This window comes from Caretta caretta, chromosome 5 (assembly GCF_965140235.1).
Source record: "Caretta caretta isolate rCarCar2 chromosome 5, rCarCar1.hap1, whole genome shotgun sequence".
Lineage (NCBI taxonomy): Eukaryota > Metazoa > Chordata > Testudines > Cheloniidae > Caretta > Caretta caretta.
In genome coordinates this window covers 49,547,956-49,564,154 of record NC_134210.1, presented here as the reverse complement: position 1 = coordinate 49,564,154, position 16,199 = coordinate 49,547,956, and the positions used below count along the sequence as shown (strand labels likewise).

The 16,199-nt window shown below is 41.6% G+C and overlaps 1 protein-coding gene across 18 annotated transcripts in view; it reads left to right on the top strand.

The window, feature by feature from the left end:
• ARHGEF28 (Rho guanine nucleotide exchange factor 28) overlaps positions 1-16,199 on the top strand; it is a 197,951-nt gene that overhangs the window by 138,413 nt on the left and 43,339 nt on the right. For all 18 annotated transcript variants that reach the window (XR_007356563.2, XM_048849301.2, XM_075128538.1 and 15 more), the window contains 9 exons: positions 742-793; positions 2,266-2,413; positions 2,506-2,627; positions 3,609-3,749; positions 5,461-5,711; positions 9,413-9,535; positions 10,232-10,349; positions 11,266-11,520; positions 12,566-12,642. Coding sequence is in view for 17 of the 18 variants with exons in the window: in XM_048849301.2 (XP_048705258.2) it covers positions 742-793; positions 2,266-2,413; positions 2,506-2,627; positions 3,609-3,749; positions 5,461-5,711; positions 9,413-9,535; positions 10,232-10,349; positions 11,266-11,520; positions 12,566-12,642 (1,287 nt within the window). In the remaining variant the exon portion in view is untranslated. The remainder of the gene's footprint in view (positions 1-741; positions 794-2,265; positions 2,414-2,505; positions 2,628-3,608; positions 3,750-5,460; positions 5,712-9,412; positions 9,536-10,231; positions 10,350-11,265; positions 11,521-12,565; positions 12,643-16,199) is intronic.

The following is a 16,199-nucleotide window of genomic DNA, read 5'->3' as shown; positions in this document are numbered from 1 at the left end:
ACAGATCTTCAGGGTAAACATGCCCAAGGTTGCACTTATAAAACATGCATTTTTTATTTTATTTTATTTTATTTTATTTTATTTTATTTTATTTTATTTTGTCTTTATCAGTGTACACCCACTGAATAGCCTCTGGGCAAACTTACAAAAAGGATCTAAAACGTAAATTATAATGCTAAATCAGCTGCCTCTAACAGGTACTATAACTACTAGGACTGGTGGATATTTACCAGGAAGAGACAATATCCCCAACCAATCATCAAGAGGATAACAGAGGAAAAACTACTTACTTGCTCTCCTTAAATGCAACACTTGTTTAAGCATATAAGCCTTGCACAATGTAGCAAAGGACACAAATTCTGGCTCAGACAGACTGACTTAGAGTCAATTTCCTGCCTCAGGTCTCTTCAAACTCATTTAAAAAGTGTAGCCCTACAAGTGTAATTGTTTTCTTTAAGCCCTCACAAATCATATGCATGTTGCAAAAGAATAATTCCATAACAACACAGTAATTTGAAAGAAAATAATTTGAATTAATTTTGTATTATAATGTGGCTGAAATTCATTATCCTTTTACTTAGGTTTGTTTGTCAGCAGCAGAAATTCAGGATCATAATTCAGTATCAAAATGCAGTTTGCTTGAGGGCTCTTCCAGATGATTATATGAAAGTAGATTACTGACTATTCAGTGTGTAATCAGCGGTTATTTCATTTTAATAAGATGAAATTCTTCTTTACCAGAAATTCCAAGAGAGATACCATATTAAGACCAGACCACAAGCTGTCCTAACAAGTAAGTATTATAGTAAGCAAGCAAGCTAATAGGCATAAATCTATCATTTTAAAGTTTAGTACGTTGCCTGAATAATAAAATAATAGGACAAGTTTGTTCTTTACAATTTTGTATGTGTGAGAGCATTTTTACATGTGACTCCCATATCTACTGGAAAACAAGTGCATTTGCTAGTATCTAATACATATAAGGTAGGATTTTCGAAAGCACTCATAATTGGTCTAACTCTTCTTCCATTGAAGTCCCATATTAAGCAGTGGCAGCTGTCGTTTGGTTGGAAAAGGTGTGTACTCCTTTAAGGGCTAGAGAGTCAGAGTGTGTCTTGTTGTGGCAGCTTCAAATCCAGTTAGCATGGGGCTGTTGACCCATTTCCCCCTGGCACCAGGTGACTGGAAAGGGGGTGGGAACTATTTAGGTCCATGCCAGTGCAGGAAAAGCCCTCTTTTACCTTGACCAGGCAGAGCAGCACTCACCCTCCCACCCCTGGATGTAGATAAATACCAGGTTTTATCATGAGTGGCGGTGGGCATTACACTAGTTGCTCCTTTCTCTGGCAGCTGTGAAGGAATGTTCTCTCTCTCTCTCTCTCTCTCTCGCTGCCAGATTGGCCAAGGTGGGGTGGGGTTTTATTCACCTTCTCCACAGTGATTTAGGGGCTTAGTTTGGACATAAATTAATTGGGGGTTAGGTTGTGATGTCACAACTCCTTATGTATGCCTGGGGCAGATGTCCAGTGCAGTACTCTGTAGGGAAGGGATACAGTGATCAGACAAAATGGATTGGTAAAGGATTTAAAGGAGGTATTCTTTAAAGGAGCAGAAACGGGGGCAGGGTTGGGGCTCCTATGACTGGTACAGCAAGGAGTCAATCCACCGCTCCTTTATATCCCTCCCAACCTCATTTGGATGGGGACCAGGATGGGTGAAGGGGGAGGGCTGACAGCAGCACCCCACCACACCAAGTATGTGTAAATGATTATGGAATTACCTGCACTGCACAGTTTTATCTGCCGATCCACCAAGACATTTAAGAACAAAGTTGTGGCCTAATTAAATCACATCCCATTTCTCCCGTCCTTCCTCCTGCATAGCTGGACGATGGAAGTTTTACCACTGATAGCAGTGAGAGCAGAGGTAAGCCAGAGTTGAGTGCTTTTGAAAATTCTCCCCGTCATGTACCCCCAATGTACCTGGTTTAGCCATGTTTGAGTGTGATGTAAGCATGTCCATAGCTTAAACTTGTTCTCTCTAATTGACAGTGTGGGCACCAAAGTCACTCAGCTTCACCTTGTGGCTTGTTTTTCCATCCAACTCAGGAAAGAGCACAGTGCTCTTGCGCCATAAGAGAATATGCCCAGTGGCATGTATTAATCGACAGTATAAGATAATTGTGTAGTATTTCTTGCTATAATCATAAGAGGCAATAACATATGAGGTTTTCTATAAGACTTACACATATATTTCACTTCACAGATTCATCATTTAGAGATATTCCTCAGCCCATGTTCTCCTCAATGCATCCGTCTTCCTCAATGCCCGTTGGACTTTCTTCTGTAAGGAAAGAAGTCTCACAGCAACCTCACTCTTTATCCAAAAGTGTTCCAAGCGCCAGTTTTGAAAGGTAGAAGGCACCTACCAGCACAGTACGCTAACTAGATTATTCAGCATTCCTAAGTGAGTTGTTACAATTAAATGCATTTTTTTTCATTGCAGAAGATCTATGCCATCTTCCGACCAAGACACTGATAGTAGCAGCTGGATGTCCAGCTCACACTCTGAAACGCTGTTACAATCTATAGGGACCCTTCCGTCAATGGATTCTTTTGTAATGGAAGGTGAGATGTAAACTGAGAAATCTACATGTTGTAACCTATGCTGCAAAATGCAAAGTGGAATAATTAATTAGTAAGTCTAAGAATACTACTTCCTGTATCAAAAGAAAATGTGTGTGTAGTAATTTAATTATGATTCTGACCACCATTAAAATGACACCATCAGATAAATGAGAATTAAAATTTGACCCATGAAACCTTGCAAGTGGGTCTAAATTAGTGATGAACTCTTTGCTAATATTAAGTGTTTTTTTTATTTGTTGTCATTATTAAAAATTAACAGGTAAAAACTTTTATCCTGGACTTTCAACATCCTTGCCACAAATTAAAAAATATAATATAAAAGAGATTACAAAACCCAAACAGCCTCATATTTCTTTCTGGCACTCAGATAGCCAGCCCTCTCCCGCCCTCACTCAGCACACACATTACAAACAGTATCACCCATCACTCATATTCCTCCCACAACACAAAAATCCCACCTCCCAACTACCCTCCTCCATCCACCATTCATGTCTGGAAAGTCAACAGATATGGGCTATTTCAGAAAAGGGGTTGGGGGTGTGAATTCCAGAGCTGAAAGGCATTCATAGAGAGAGAAAATCCAGCACAAGGATTCTCAAGTTGGGTACGCATAAATTTGAGGCACCTCAAATCAGAGGGCACTTCTGAGGGGGTATTTCAAACAATGGATCCAATCCTGAAAAAAATATTCCCTCTGATTCCCAAATCTCTGCTTGCCTCCACTCTGTTCTGTTTACATTTTAACGTGTAAGATAGTGATGCTGTCATCACTGGCAGGTTTTGTCTTTTCATTTTAATCTTTTCTCAGTACTGGTTAGAATCTTTAATTAAGGCTTACTTCAGTTCAGCAATATAATCACTGAATGAATAAACATGCATGCACATGAGGATCTTCCCTTGCTCTGATACTGCCAACCTGTTTGTGCGACCAGTGTTTACAAGGTTTTTATTTTGTCATAGATGATGTGGATGCCTCCCTGTGGACTGACCTCAGCACAGAGGCACAGGAGTTTGAGGCAGAATCTTGGAGACTTGTTGTGGATCCAGCATTTTGTAGCAAGCAAGAAAAGGATGTTATCAAAAGGCAGGATGTAATTTTTGGTCAGTGTTTCAATTATTTTTAAAAAGTTGAAAATAACTTGGCACAGGCAATAAGGTAGGATACACAAGTCATATAACTGGAAGAAAATTCTCAGTGCTTAGATTTGAATATGAATAACGAAGAATATTTAAATAATATGTTGTCACAAATAATAATGTAATGTATAATAATGTAGAGCTAACAGAATATTGAAGACAATTGCCTAAAAATATTCATTTGGATTTTAAAGTTAATTTCAATTTAATGGTATTCTTGAGGCATCCATGTCCACCTCCTGTGAACACTTGAGTACTCAAAGTTTACTAGCATGTATATTCCTGAGAAGTGAATTTTAAACTCAAATGTTGGAATAGTAATGAAAAGCAAATTTTGAATTGTATACTCAATTGTAAAATTCACAATTTGCACTGTTTGATAGATATGTAAATTATCCAGTCAGGGAACAGAAATTATAGCCATATGACTTGTGTAACTAACCAACACAATATGAAATACAAATAATTGTGGTGAATTGTTCATGGATGAGCTGCACACCAAAGAATTATTTGCTAAAGAAAGTTACAAATAATTTTGAGTAAATGATACATTTGAGAAGTTCACAACTTTTCCCTGACAGTTTGTGGGGAAAAAAGTGACAGGAATTCCTTACCTTACTCATTGCAAATTATTTCCTCTGTTCTCTTGTTTACTTACCTTTTATTCTTCAGAAGTCAAAGTAAAGTTCCTAAAATGCTTAAATGTTCCGTATTAAATAAATCTTTAATAAAAAGTGCTTTGAAAGAGAAAGCTAGTAGGTATCTGTAAGAATAAAATATCGAAGATCAACGTTCAGACTTATAGATGAACTGAAAATAATAATATTCTTTGCAGAAAATTAATATTTTTTAAAAAAACATTCTGGGGCCAGTTGGGAGATCCTTACTCAAGGTTTTATTCAGTTCTTACTCAAGTAATCTTCCAGGGACTTCAGACTCACTGGAAGAGTAATGACTTCAGGATCTGGATGCCTATGTATTAGTGTGCAAATACAGACTAATGTAAAGCAGACTAATGTAAAGAATCTTGGTATTCAGTTACATATGATTCCTAATGTTTACTACTAGGACTTGAGAGATTTAAGTTTAATGTAAGTTGTTAATATTGTATAGGTTGGGAGTTTCCATGTTTGAGTTGACATGCTTTGCATTAGTGCAGCATATCAGTAAGTTCTAATTTTTTGATGTTAAAGTCAAACTATGGTGAAAAATTTAACAAGAATCGGTTCAGGCAAGAATCAGATTTCAATATTTCTGGCTGTGGCTCTGCTGACTTGGGCTGTGATGCTGTATTGGTCAGCATAGTGCAGTAGAGGGAGCCAGAGGAGCTTTTTGCAGAGTAGCTGCATCGAGACACCTGCCTGTGTGAAAATGGTATTCTGCTCTCTGCATGTGTTCCTGCATGGAAATGCCTGCATTGCCCTCTTCGTTATCTGCCTCCTTCAGACCCAAAATTTGTGTCATGGGGCAGAAAGTGTAAAAGAGGAACTGGGCTGGTTGGAGACCACATGTAACCATAGCTAGGGCTGTTTTTATTAGTTTTAATGCTTATCATGGAAGAAATCATATTTATGTCCATATATTTGAATGTAAAACTATGTGATGCATGTCAAATAATGTGAGGGAAAATGTCTAGTTGGATTATTACACTGTACCATCTTCCTTTAAACTATAGAGCTGATGCAAACAGAAGTGCATCACATCCACACGCTCTTCATTATGTCTGAAATATTCAGGAAAGGAATGAAAGAAGAGTTACAACTAGATCACAGCACTGTAGACAAAATATTTCCCTGCTTAGATGAACTGCTAGAGATTCACAGGCAATTCTTCTGCACTATGAAGGAAAGAAGACAGGAATCGTGCGAGGGGAGAAATGAGAGAAATTTTGTAATCAACAGAATTGGAGACATCCTTGTGCAGCAGGTAAAGAGATCAGCAAAATTAAATCTTCACATATTCAAGACCAAAAAAAGATATTTGTTGAGTTCAACATTTTTGTGGGGCAGGGAGATAACTAGATCTCTTAGGATTGGTTAATAGGATGCAAAGATTTTCATCTCTTGGTTATTGCTTCACATTCTTCTAGTGTGAGAAAATTATTGATAACGCGGTGAAAAAAAACACTGATGACAGTTTTCATAACCTATTTGAGTACTGATGGTCTGAGTCAAGTTCATAGTGGACAGTTGCTCCCATCACTTAATCTACCACTGAAACTGACACTAGCTGACACAGTTGTTAGAGAGGCAAAGGATTGAAAGAATGAATTATCCTCTCACCTCTTGAAGAGGGTCTTCCAGAACTGTGTCGATGTATGCTGGCAAGGGTATATGGGGCAGCTTGTGCTACTGCTGCATGTGTTGACCTGTACTTGAAAGTGAGTGAAATAATAACTTTTATTAGACCAAGTTCTATTGGTGAGAGAGACACAAGCTTTCAAGCTTACACAGAGTTCTTCTCCAAGTCTGGGAAATGTACTCACAGTGTCGCTTCTAAATACAAGGTGTGTCATAAATATAAAGGGAAGGGTAAACCCCTTTGAAATCCCTCCTGGCCAGGGGAAAGCTCCTCTCACCTGTAAAGGGTTAAGAAGCTAAAGGTAACCTCGCTGGCACCTGACCAAAATGACCAATGAGGAGACAAGATACTTTCAAAAGCTGGGAGGAGGGAGAGAAACAAAGGGTCTGTGTGTCTGTCTATATGCTGGTTTCTGCCGGGGATAGACCAGGAATGGAGTCTTAGAACTTTTAGTAAGTAATCTAGCTAGGTATGTGTTAGATTATGATTTCTTTAAATGGCTGAGAAAAGAATTGTGCTGAATAGAATAACTATTTCTGTCTGTGTATCTTTTTTGTAACTTAAGGTTTTGCCTAGAGGGGTTCTCTATGTTTTTGAATCTAATTACCCTGTAAGATATCTACCATCCTGATTTTACAGGGGGGATTTCTTTATTTCTATTTACTTCTATTTTTATTAAAGGTCTTCGTGTAAGAAAACTGAATGCTTTTTCATTGTTCTCAGATCCAAGGGTTTGGGTCTGTGGTCACCTATGCAAATTGGTGAGGCTTTTTATCCAACATTTCCCAGGAAAGGGGGGGTGGAAGTGTTGGGAGGATTGTTCATTGTTCTTAAGATCCAAGGGTCTGGGTCTGTAGTCACCTAGGCAAATTGGTGAGGCTTTTTACCAAACCTTGTCCAGGAAGTGGGGTGCAAGGTTTTGGGAAGTATTTTGGGGGGAAAGACGCGTCCAAACAGCTCTTCCCCAGTAACCAGTATTAGTTTGGTGGTGGTAGCGGCCAATCCAAGGACAACGGGTGGAATATTTTGTACCTTGGGGAAGTTTTGACCTAAGCTGGTAAAGATAAGCTTAGGAGGTTTTTCATGCAGGTCCCCACATCTGTACCCTAGAGTTCAGAGTGGGGGAGGAACCTTGACAAGGTGGAATAGATTGTTTAGCATAATGCATATTTTAAAGGATCATTCAAGGTGAAGTGAACCGTTAGCACCTCTCCAGTCATAACGGGGAAAGAGGAAAAAAGCTGGCAGGGTGTGTGTGTGTGGGGGAAATAAATGGGTTGTAGATAAGATTTTTGGCTCATTACAACACTGTCTTTATTCAGTCCCTGATTTTTAGTATCTAGCAAAGTATCTAACAATCTGCCAACCTCTTCATGGATCACCTTGAAGAATTTCTGGACAAATGCACCACAGAACCAATGATATACCTGAGGTACATCAATGATATTTCCATCCTCCGGCTAGATGACCTAAACTCCCTCATAGATTTCCACTGCAACTTCAACAACCACCACCCTTCCATTAAACTCTCTCTAGAACACTCCCCAATTAGCATCAACTTCCTGGATATCATGATCAGCTTCAACAATGGAACACTACAGATAGCTTTTTATAAGAAACCATGGATCACCACACCTGTCTTCACAGATCCAGTAACCATCCTAAACACACCAAGAAATCCTGTTATCTACAGCCTGGCACTCAGATATCATAGAATATGCTCTGAGGAGAAAGTCTGGGATATATACAGTAACACATTTAAAAGCACCTTCACCAAACAAGGACAATCCACTGGGGAAGTAAGTAGCATCAGGGAATGGGCCACCCAAATACCCTGAGAGAACCTGCTTCAGTATGGAATAAGCCCTGTACCGACCTCACATCTCTAGTTGTTCTCTAGGTCCCCACAGTGGAACCCATATGACAAGGTGCTGGAACAATTTGTATAGAGCGGGTGCTGAGAGCCATTGAACCAAACTATAAACCCTGTATATGATGGAAACAGCTTTAAGTCAAGTGCAGCACCCCTACTTCCAGCCCCTATGCCATATGGGTTAATTTCAAACAGTTACGATCCATACTTGGTGGGGACCACATTCTGAAAGAAACCTTTCCTCAACCTCCTCTTCTGGCCTTCAAACAACCCCCCAACCTCACCAAGCATGTAATTAGAAGCAAGCTCCCCACAGAGCAGGACTCACCAACTCAAAGTGGCACCTGACCTAGCCAGAATAACAGATGCAAAACCTGCAGACATATCTCCAACGCTACAACGATCAACACACTGTCCAGGATTCATGGGTCCTATCACAACATGCCTATCACAACATGTGGTGTACCTCATCGGTGCACTAAATGGTCTAATAACAACTATGTGGCTGAAACCAGATAATCAGTGCACTCTTGAATGAATTCACACAGAAAAATGATAAAAGCCAAACACTATATCACCTGTGGGTGAACATTTTCACAAAATGATCACTCTGTGGCTGATCTCTCAGTCCTCATCCTCAGAGGAAACCTGCAAAAGATGAATCTGGGAGCTTAAATTCATAATTCTGCTAGATACCAAAATCATGGACTGAATAGAGACACTGGATTTATGGCTTATTACAACTGTCCACAACCCACTTAACTCTACCCATCCCCAGCTTTCTCCCCGCACCACTATGACTGGAAAGATGTTAACAGGCCACTTCACCTTGAATGGTCCCTTATAATATGTGCTAATTACTTATGCTAAACAATCTGTTCCACCTTGTATTTAGCTGTGATGCTCTGGGTGCATTTTCCAGACCTAAAGAAGAGCTCTGTGTAAGCTTGAAAGCTTGTATCTCTCACCAACAGAAGCTGGTACAATAGAAGATATAACATCACCCTTGTCTCTCTCATGTCTTGGGACCAACATGACTACAACAACACTACACACTGTACTTGAAAGTGACAGCACAAATAATGGTTAAAACAAGTAGACTTCTAAAATTCTCTGTTTTATTAAACTAAGGTAATATTAATAGCAGAGCTAAGGAGATTTGTTTGAGGTTTAAAATTAAATATATGGGACCACATTCAATTCACTTTACTTGTGTGAGTAGTTGTTTTTACAGTCAATCTGCTATATATATTCCTGCCTCTATAGGCCTGATTCTACATTCCTTGTACAGATTACAACTCCCATTGATTTATAGGATGCAGTGTCAGGATCCTATAAGTGGTTTATTTTCAATAACATTGATAGGAGTTACAATCAATAGTATGCAAAAATCCTTAAACATACTCTTTACAGTTAGGTATATTGTTGAGTAAAATTGTATTATTTTCATCAGTTTTCAGAGGAAAACGCCAATAAAATGAAGAAAATATATGGAGAATTTTGTAGTCATCAAAAGGAAGCTGTTAATCTCTTTAAAGAGCTGCAACAAAACAAGAAGTTCCAGAATTTTATTAAAGTAAGCGCTTACAAAAATGTGACTGTTAACAAAGTGGCCAGAAAACATGTTCATAATTTGTAGCTCTGATTTAAACAATGCAGGACCTGAGTTTAGGAAGCAACCTCCCATTTTATTCATGCAATCTTGTGGGCACAAATAATTGTAGGTGCAAAGTGGGAAACTGGATTGAGTTCCCTTTCAGAATCAGGTCCATGGTATTCAATAGAGCTATTGCAATAGCTTATAAAAACTAGAGAGTCCTGCTTAATCAGAGAGTTGGTAAATTCCAATGTTGTTTAGATTAGAAAAAACTTTGGACATCAGTCTATAATAGACACACATTCCAGTTATGAGCCACCTCATCAATTACACCTTTCAGACATCCAGCTAAACCACCTCCGACTGTATAGGGAAGACCTCCACACTAAACAAAGGATTATATATCAAATGAGGCACAGATAATGAATGTAAAGCTTGGTTTTGTGTATAATTTGCACTTTCTCAGCATTAATTGAAAATGTAGCTATAGACTCAATAGTTGGGAGTATCAGGATGTTATGTGACATTTCACTGTGGATAGTGCAGATAATTGAACATTTTTTTTTCAGTTTCAATTTATTTAGCACATGTAGAGCTAAGGCCTTTTGCTAGTAAATTATTGTTTCAGTATAACTTTCCTACTTACAATAAAATATGCGTAATTATTTTTTAAAGCTGCGAAATAGCAATCTTTTGGCTCGACGTCGAGGAATCCCAGAATGCATTCTGCTTGTCACTCAGCGCATCACAAAATACCCAGTTCTGGTAGAAAGGATACTGCAGTACTCAAAAGGTGAGTAATAGATTCAATCTTGCCTCATATCAGAGACAAATCTGGAACCTTAATACATCTCTTGCATAATATATGCAACATAGTCCCAAAGTGTGAAATTTGAAATTGTGCTGAGAGCCAACAAAGCCTTTGTGCACCAATTAAGCTGTCTACACAGGGTAAATGTCACCCAAACAGTATGTGTGGCATATATATTTGTTAAGAATGGGCAAACTTTAAAAGTTTAAGAGGTCAGGTTCAGATAAGCCTCAAAAGTCTGAAGAGTCTAATTGTTTTAGCAGAAGATCTTGAATGTCAGACATGGAACTTTTTTGGGACTAAGCCTGGAAAACTCTTCAAATGAATTCAAGGAAGCATCTCATAACTTCTTCTGGGCAATAAAATAGTACAAAGTGTTTTCTGTTAATAGTCATACAAAGTTGCTTCAATTCTCTCTGTGCCTTCTTTGAATATTCTAGTGATCAATAAACTCACAGGCATATTTGTAAAAATGGAGAATATGCAACTATTCATGCTATAAACCAGATTCGAAGTTATTTTCATCCAGTCATGAGACACAACATGCCATGCGATCTATGTGTATAATCTAAATTTTACATCTTGAATACTGCAAGTGAATTGCTTATAAAGGATCAACAGTACATGAATTATTTGCAGAAACTATCTGGAAAGTAATTTTAACTATTGATTAAATCTGAGATAATTACAAACTGCTCAGGGACATTTCACAAACACAAAAAGGGTAATATTTTTCAAATAAATTACTTATTGGAAATTAATTTCCCAAGTCTGTTTACAACATATCAGTTGATTTAAGTCTTAAACTGTGTTAATCAGATCATATAAAATCAGAAAAAAATGTCATCTCTTGAATTGGGTGAATACTGTAATGTTGTCTGTTCTTTGCTTCACACAGAAGGAACAGAGGAGCATAAAGACTTATGCAAAGCCCATTGCCTGATTAAGGACATGATTGCAGCAGTAGACTTGAAAGTCAACGAATATGAGAAAAGGCAAAAATTGCTGGAGATTCTCAATAAAATTGAAAACAAAACTTATACCAAACTGAAAAATGGCCATGTTTTCAGGAAGCAGGACCTGAAAAAGAAAGAGAGGACACTTTTGCATAAAGGTTTGGTGTATTGGAAAACTGCTACTGGACGTTTCAAAGGTACCATATCTTTGCAAAGAAATTCCATAGCTTTTTATTTGCAAATAATATATAAAGATTAACATTTGGGTTAAAAAGATAAAATAACTTGTAACAATAGTTCACAAGTGTGAGTTTGTGGGTAGTGGAATTTAAGGTACCATAAAGGAACAAGAAATGCTGCTAATCGCTGACACAGTATTTCTGGAAGGTGTTGTGGTTTGTATGTGATGCACAGCACACCTAGGCATGGAGCCAAATTCAGACATGACATAACCAATCACATAAGATTCTTGCACTCTGCTGCTATTTGCATTTCTTGCCGCAAACCTGCCCCTCTGCACCCCTATCATGCAGTTTACACGCACACTGTCTCATGTCATGCTGACATGTAAATTTACACCACCCAGTACTTCACATCTAATTTTGGCCCCTGGTGTCAAAATCACGCTCACCTGCACTTGCAACACCTTCATTTGAGAGGAAAACTCAGGATCAAATTTAACTGGAGCCACATATGTACATCTAATTGCAGAATTTGGTCTTCAGTGTTTTATCATACACAGTTTTCTTTTTTGCTATCATTAACATTCCATTAAAAACCATCTATTCATGGTTTGTCTTATAAATTAGAAAAAAAATGCACAAATGCTTTTACCCATATTTCCTTGTGCTGTGATTATATCAAGCCTCCTAAACATCAACAAGAAAATAAATTAGGGTGGGTCTGTCCTTGGATGCGGTTTCTCCAAAGAACACCTAGTTACTTCAGGAAGAAGGGCTGGCAATTTGGTGAGCATCCCTTTTTTCCATCCAAGTTAGTACTTACTGATCAAGTGCTCCAGCATTCTGTTGCAGAAAGGTGGCAGCAAAAAGTGCTGTCGTTCACACAAACTGTAAAACGGTAGCCTGAAATTGCTTTTGGCAGATTGTGATGAGATGCAGATATTTCTTACTCAGTTTACTGTAAGAATTCTTAAGTTTCCTTTGATCAGGATTTGTCTTCAGGTTAAAAGGAGAAATTGATTATGATGTCTTTCATTAAAACCACTTTCTTTTTTAAAAGACAGTTTAGCTCTGCTTCTAACTGATGTGCTGCTGTTTTTACAAGAAAAAGACCAAAAATATATATTTGCAGCTGTTGTAAGTATATAAACAACATTTTTAATAAGTATTTTAAATATTTTATTTGCACGTTTCTTAAAAGTTAGATGAACTTTAGGTTTTGTTATCCAATTATACTGATAGTTACGTTTTTTTTTTCTGGTGTTGGGAATCTTGTCTGAGCAAAAATGTATTTGTATACGGAAAACTAAGAATATTTCCAGTGTTAAAGGAAATGTTCTTCTTTGAGTGCTTGCTCATGTCCATTCCACATTAGATGTGTGTGCTCGCCACATGCACCGGTGCTGGAAGTTTTTCCCTCAACAGTATCCATAGGTGAGCAGCTCTGGCGCCCTCTCGAGTGGTGCCTGCATGGCGCGGTATAAGGGGCGCTGCCAACTCTCCCCACCCTCAGTTCCTTCTTGCCGCCAGTCACTGTGCATGGAACGTTTGCCACTCTTACTAGCATTGCTTAGGCTTCCTTTGTACAAACTAGAGTTCTTGTAAAGGTTGTGTACATAGTAATCAAGTTAGTTAGCCTTTATCAGTAGTTAGTTTTGTTAGTCCTGTCGGGGACTTAGGCAGGGGACGGGGCATGCCCTGGTCTCCAGACTTTAAGCCCCACGATCGCTGCAAAAGGCCCATGCCTGTGAGTGATCCGCCTAGTAGCTGTCTCAGGTGCCTCGGTGAAGAGCACATAAGTGGTAAGTGTCAAATCTGCAAGTCCTTTAAACCTAGGACCAAGAAAGAGCATGAGATTAGATTCAAAGCGCTCCTGATGGAGTCGGCGCTCACTCTGACCCCAAGCAAAGGTCCGACTCAGCACCCAGCACCGCAGCATCGGTGCGTAGTGTCCCGCCAGCACCGTTGACGAGCCGGCACCGATCCCCATTCACAGCTCCAGCCAAGAAGTCAAAGAAGGCCGGTAGGGGATGGTCTACTCCCTGCAAAGGGAAGGAGAGGGCTGGGGCTGAGCTAAGACCCACACCGGGCGGCTCATCTCCCCCGTCGGGAAGTCAGACCTCAGCTCACGCCGAGCGATGCAGCCCTCCCCGTTCCTTGCCTGGAAGGCTGGACACAGAGGCGAGCCTTGAGCAGCTTCAAGTGCCATCGATGCCTGAAGCGCTCCAGGCTGCGCAGGAGATCCTGACGTTCCTGATGCCACCCGTACCGGCTCCGTCCAGACCTAGGGGTAAGCCTGCCTTGGGACCTTTCCTTCCGCCCTTGCCTCAACGGTACCGCTCCCCATCGCAGGGGATGTCCCACCACCGTTCACCCACTTGAAACCGTCATGCCTTGGAGTTAGGGAGGCAGATGCATCGGAGCCCTCTACGGTCACCGGACCTTGGGCACCGGAAGTGGATTTCGAGGCGGACTTCGCCGGTGACTTGGCGCAGACCCTTGGAGGCACCTGCTCCCCGGCAGGAATGTCGGGACTGGCCCTTCGCGTCACCAGAACACCATTACAGATCCCGGGAACGATCGGAGGATTGCAGACATGGGCCCTGCTGACGATCCCCGAGACAGGTGTCACCATATTCTGGGAAATCCCCCTGGCATCAGGCCCGCAATACCTCCAGGTCCCAGTACCGGTCTCGAAGCGTGAGGCATGGATTGCCAGTCTCCCTTCATGGATCTGCTGAGCACTGCTGGTCCCCGTGGAAGCGCATGCTCTGCTCGGACCAGTCCTCCTCTAGACACGACTGTGAGTCCTGGTCATGGGGCAGCAATCACTCCGGATATGGCTCCAGCACGGAGCAAGGCTTCACATCAGCAGAGCAGCCTCCCAGACCCACAGTGCCTCCTGCATCGTCGGTACCAAACCCAGGCCCAGTGGCTGGGCCCATGGTACCCCTGGAACCTGTGGGGGTTCACCCAGCCCTCCCAGCCTGCCTGCTTGGTATCAGGAGCCTCAGACAGGCCTGTGGCATCGACCCAACTCCCTTTGGTGCCTGAAGCCCCGGGGGATAAGACTCAGCAAGTCCATGTGGACTAAGGGGAACAGCCTTCTGGACCACCAATGGGTGTCATGGAACCTGCGGTACCGGCCTCCTCCTCCTCATCACTGGATGAGGCCATCATGGAGCCCCTCACCCGGTTCCTCTGGATGACGCTAAGGTGCACCAGGAGCTGTTGAAGAGGGTCGCGTCCAGCCTTGGCCTGCAGGTGGAGGAGTTGGAGGAGCAAGTGGACTACCTGTTTGATGTCCTTTCCTCCACAGCCCCAGCTAGGGTAGCCCTTTCCCTTCACAAAGGGGTATTGAAGTTATCCAGAGCCTTGTGGCAAACTCCCTCCTCTCTGCCCCCCATTTCCAAATGGGCAGAGTGTAAGTATTTTGTCCCAACTAAGGTGCACAAATACCTTTACTCCCATCCTGCCCCAAATTCCCTGGTGGTCGAGGCAGTTAACGACAGGGAATGCCAGGGGCAACTCGTAGCTACGCCAAAAAAATAAAGACTCCAGGAGACTGGACTTGTTCAGATGAAAAATGTATTCCTTGTCTATCTTACAGTTGAGGGTGGCCAACCACCAGGCCCTCCTTGGCTGTTACGACTTTAATATGTGGCAGACTGTGGCCAAGTTTGAGACTGCCCTCCCAGAAGGTTCCTGCAAAGAATTCCGGGTGAGCCTTGACAAGGGTACGGCTGCTGCCAGGGCGGCTCTTCAGCAGCATCTGACGCTGCAGACTCTGCCACCCGTACCATGGTGTCCGCCATTTCCGTGCAGCAAGTATCCTGGCTGCTCTTCTCCTGGTTGTCCTCCAAAGCTCAGCACTAGATTCAGGATCTCCCCTTCGATGGCCAGGCCATGTTTGCAGTTACATGGGTTGAAGGACTCCCGTAACACCTTGGGGTTCTACGTTCTGGGCCCAGCATGTAAGCGGTTCAAACTGCAACTTCCCCAGGGGTAAGGGAGCCAGCCCCGGCAGGACCTGCCGCACAAAACGCCCATCTCCAGATGGTGCACGAGCCACCTGCCCCCACCCTCTGCCTAGTCATAGAAATCATAGAATCATAGAATATCAGGGTTGGAAGGGACCCCAGAAGGTCATCTAGTCCAACCCCCTGCTCGAAGCAGGACCAATTCCCAGTTAAATCATCCCAGCCAGGGCTTTGTCAAGCCTGTCCTTAAAAACCTCTAAGGAAGGAGATTCTACCACCTCCCTAGGTAACGCATTCCAGTGTTTCACCACCCTCCTAGTGAAAAAGTTTTTCCTAATATCCAATCTAAACCTCCCCCACTGCAACTTGAGACCATTACTCCTCGTTCTGTCATCTGCTACCATTGAGAACAGTCTAGAGCCATCCTCTTTGGAACCCCCTTTCAGGTAGTTGAAAGCAGCTATCAAATCCCCCCTCATTCTTCTCTTCTGCAGACTAAACAATCCCAGTTCCCTCAGCCTCTCCTCAGAAGTCATGTGTTCTAGACCCCTAATCATTTTTGTTGCCCTTCGCTGGACTCTCTCCAATTTATCCACATCCTTCTTGTTGTGTGGGGCCCAAAACTGGACACAGTACTCCAGATGAGGCCTCACCAATGTCAAATAGAGGGGAACGATCACGTCCCTCGATCTGCTCGCTATGCCCCTACTTATA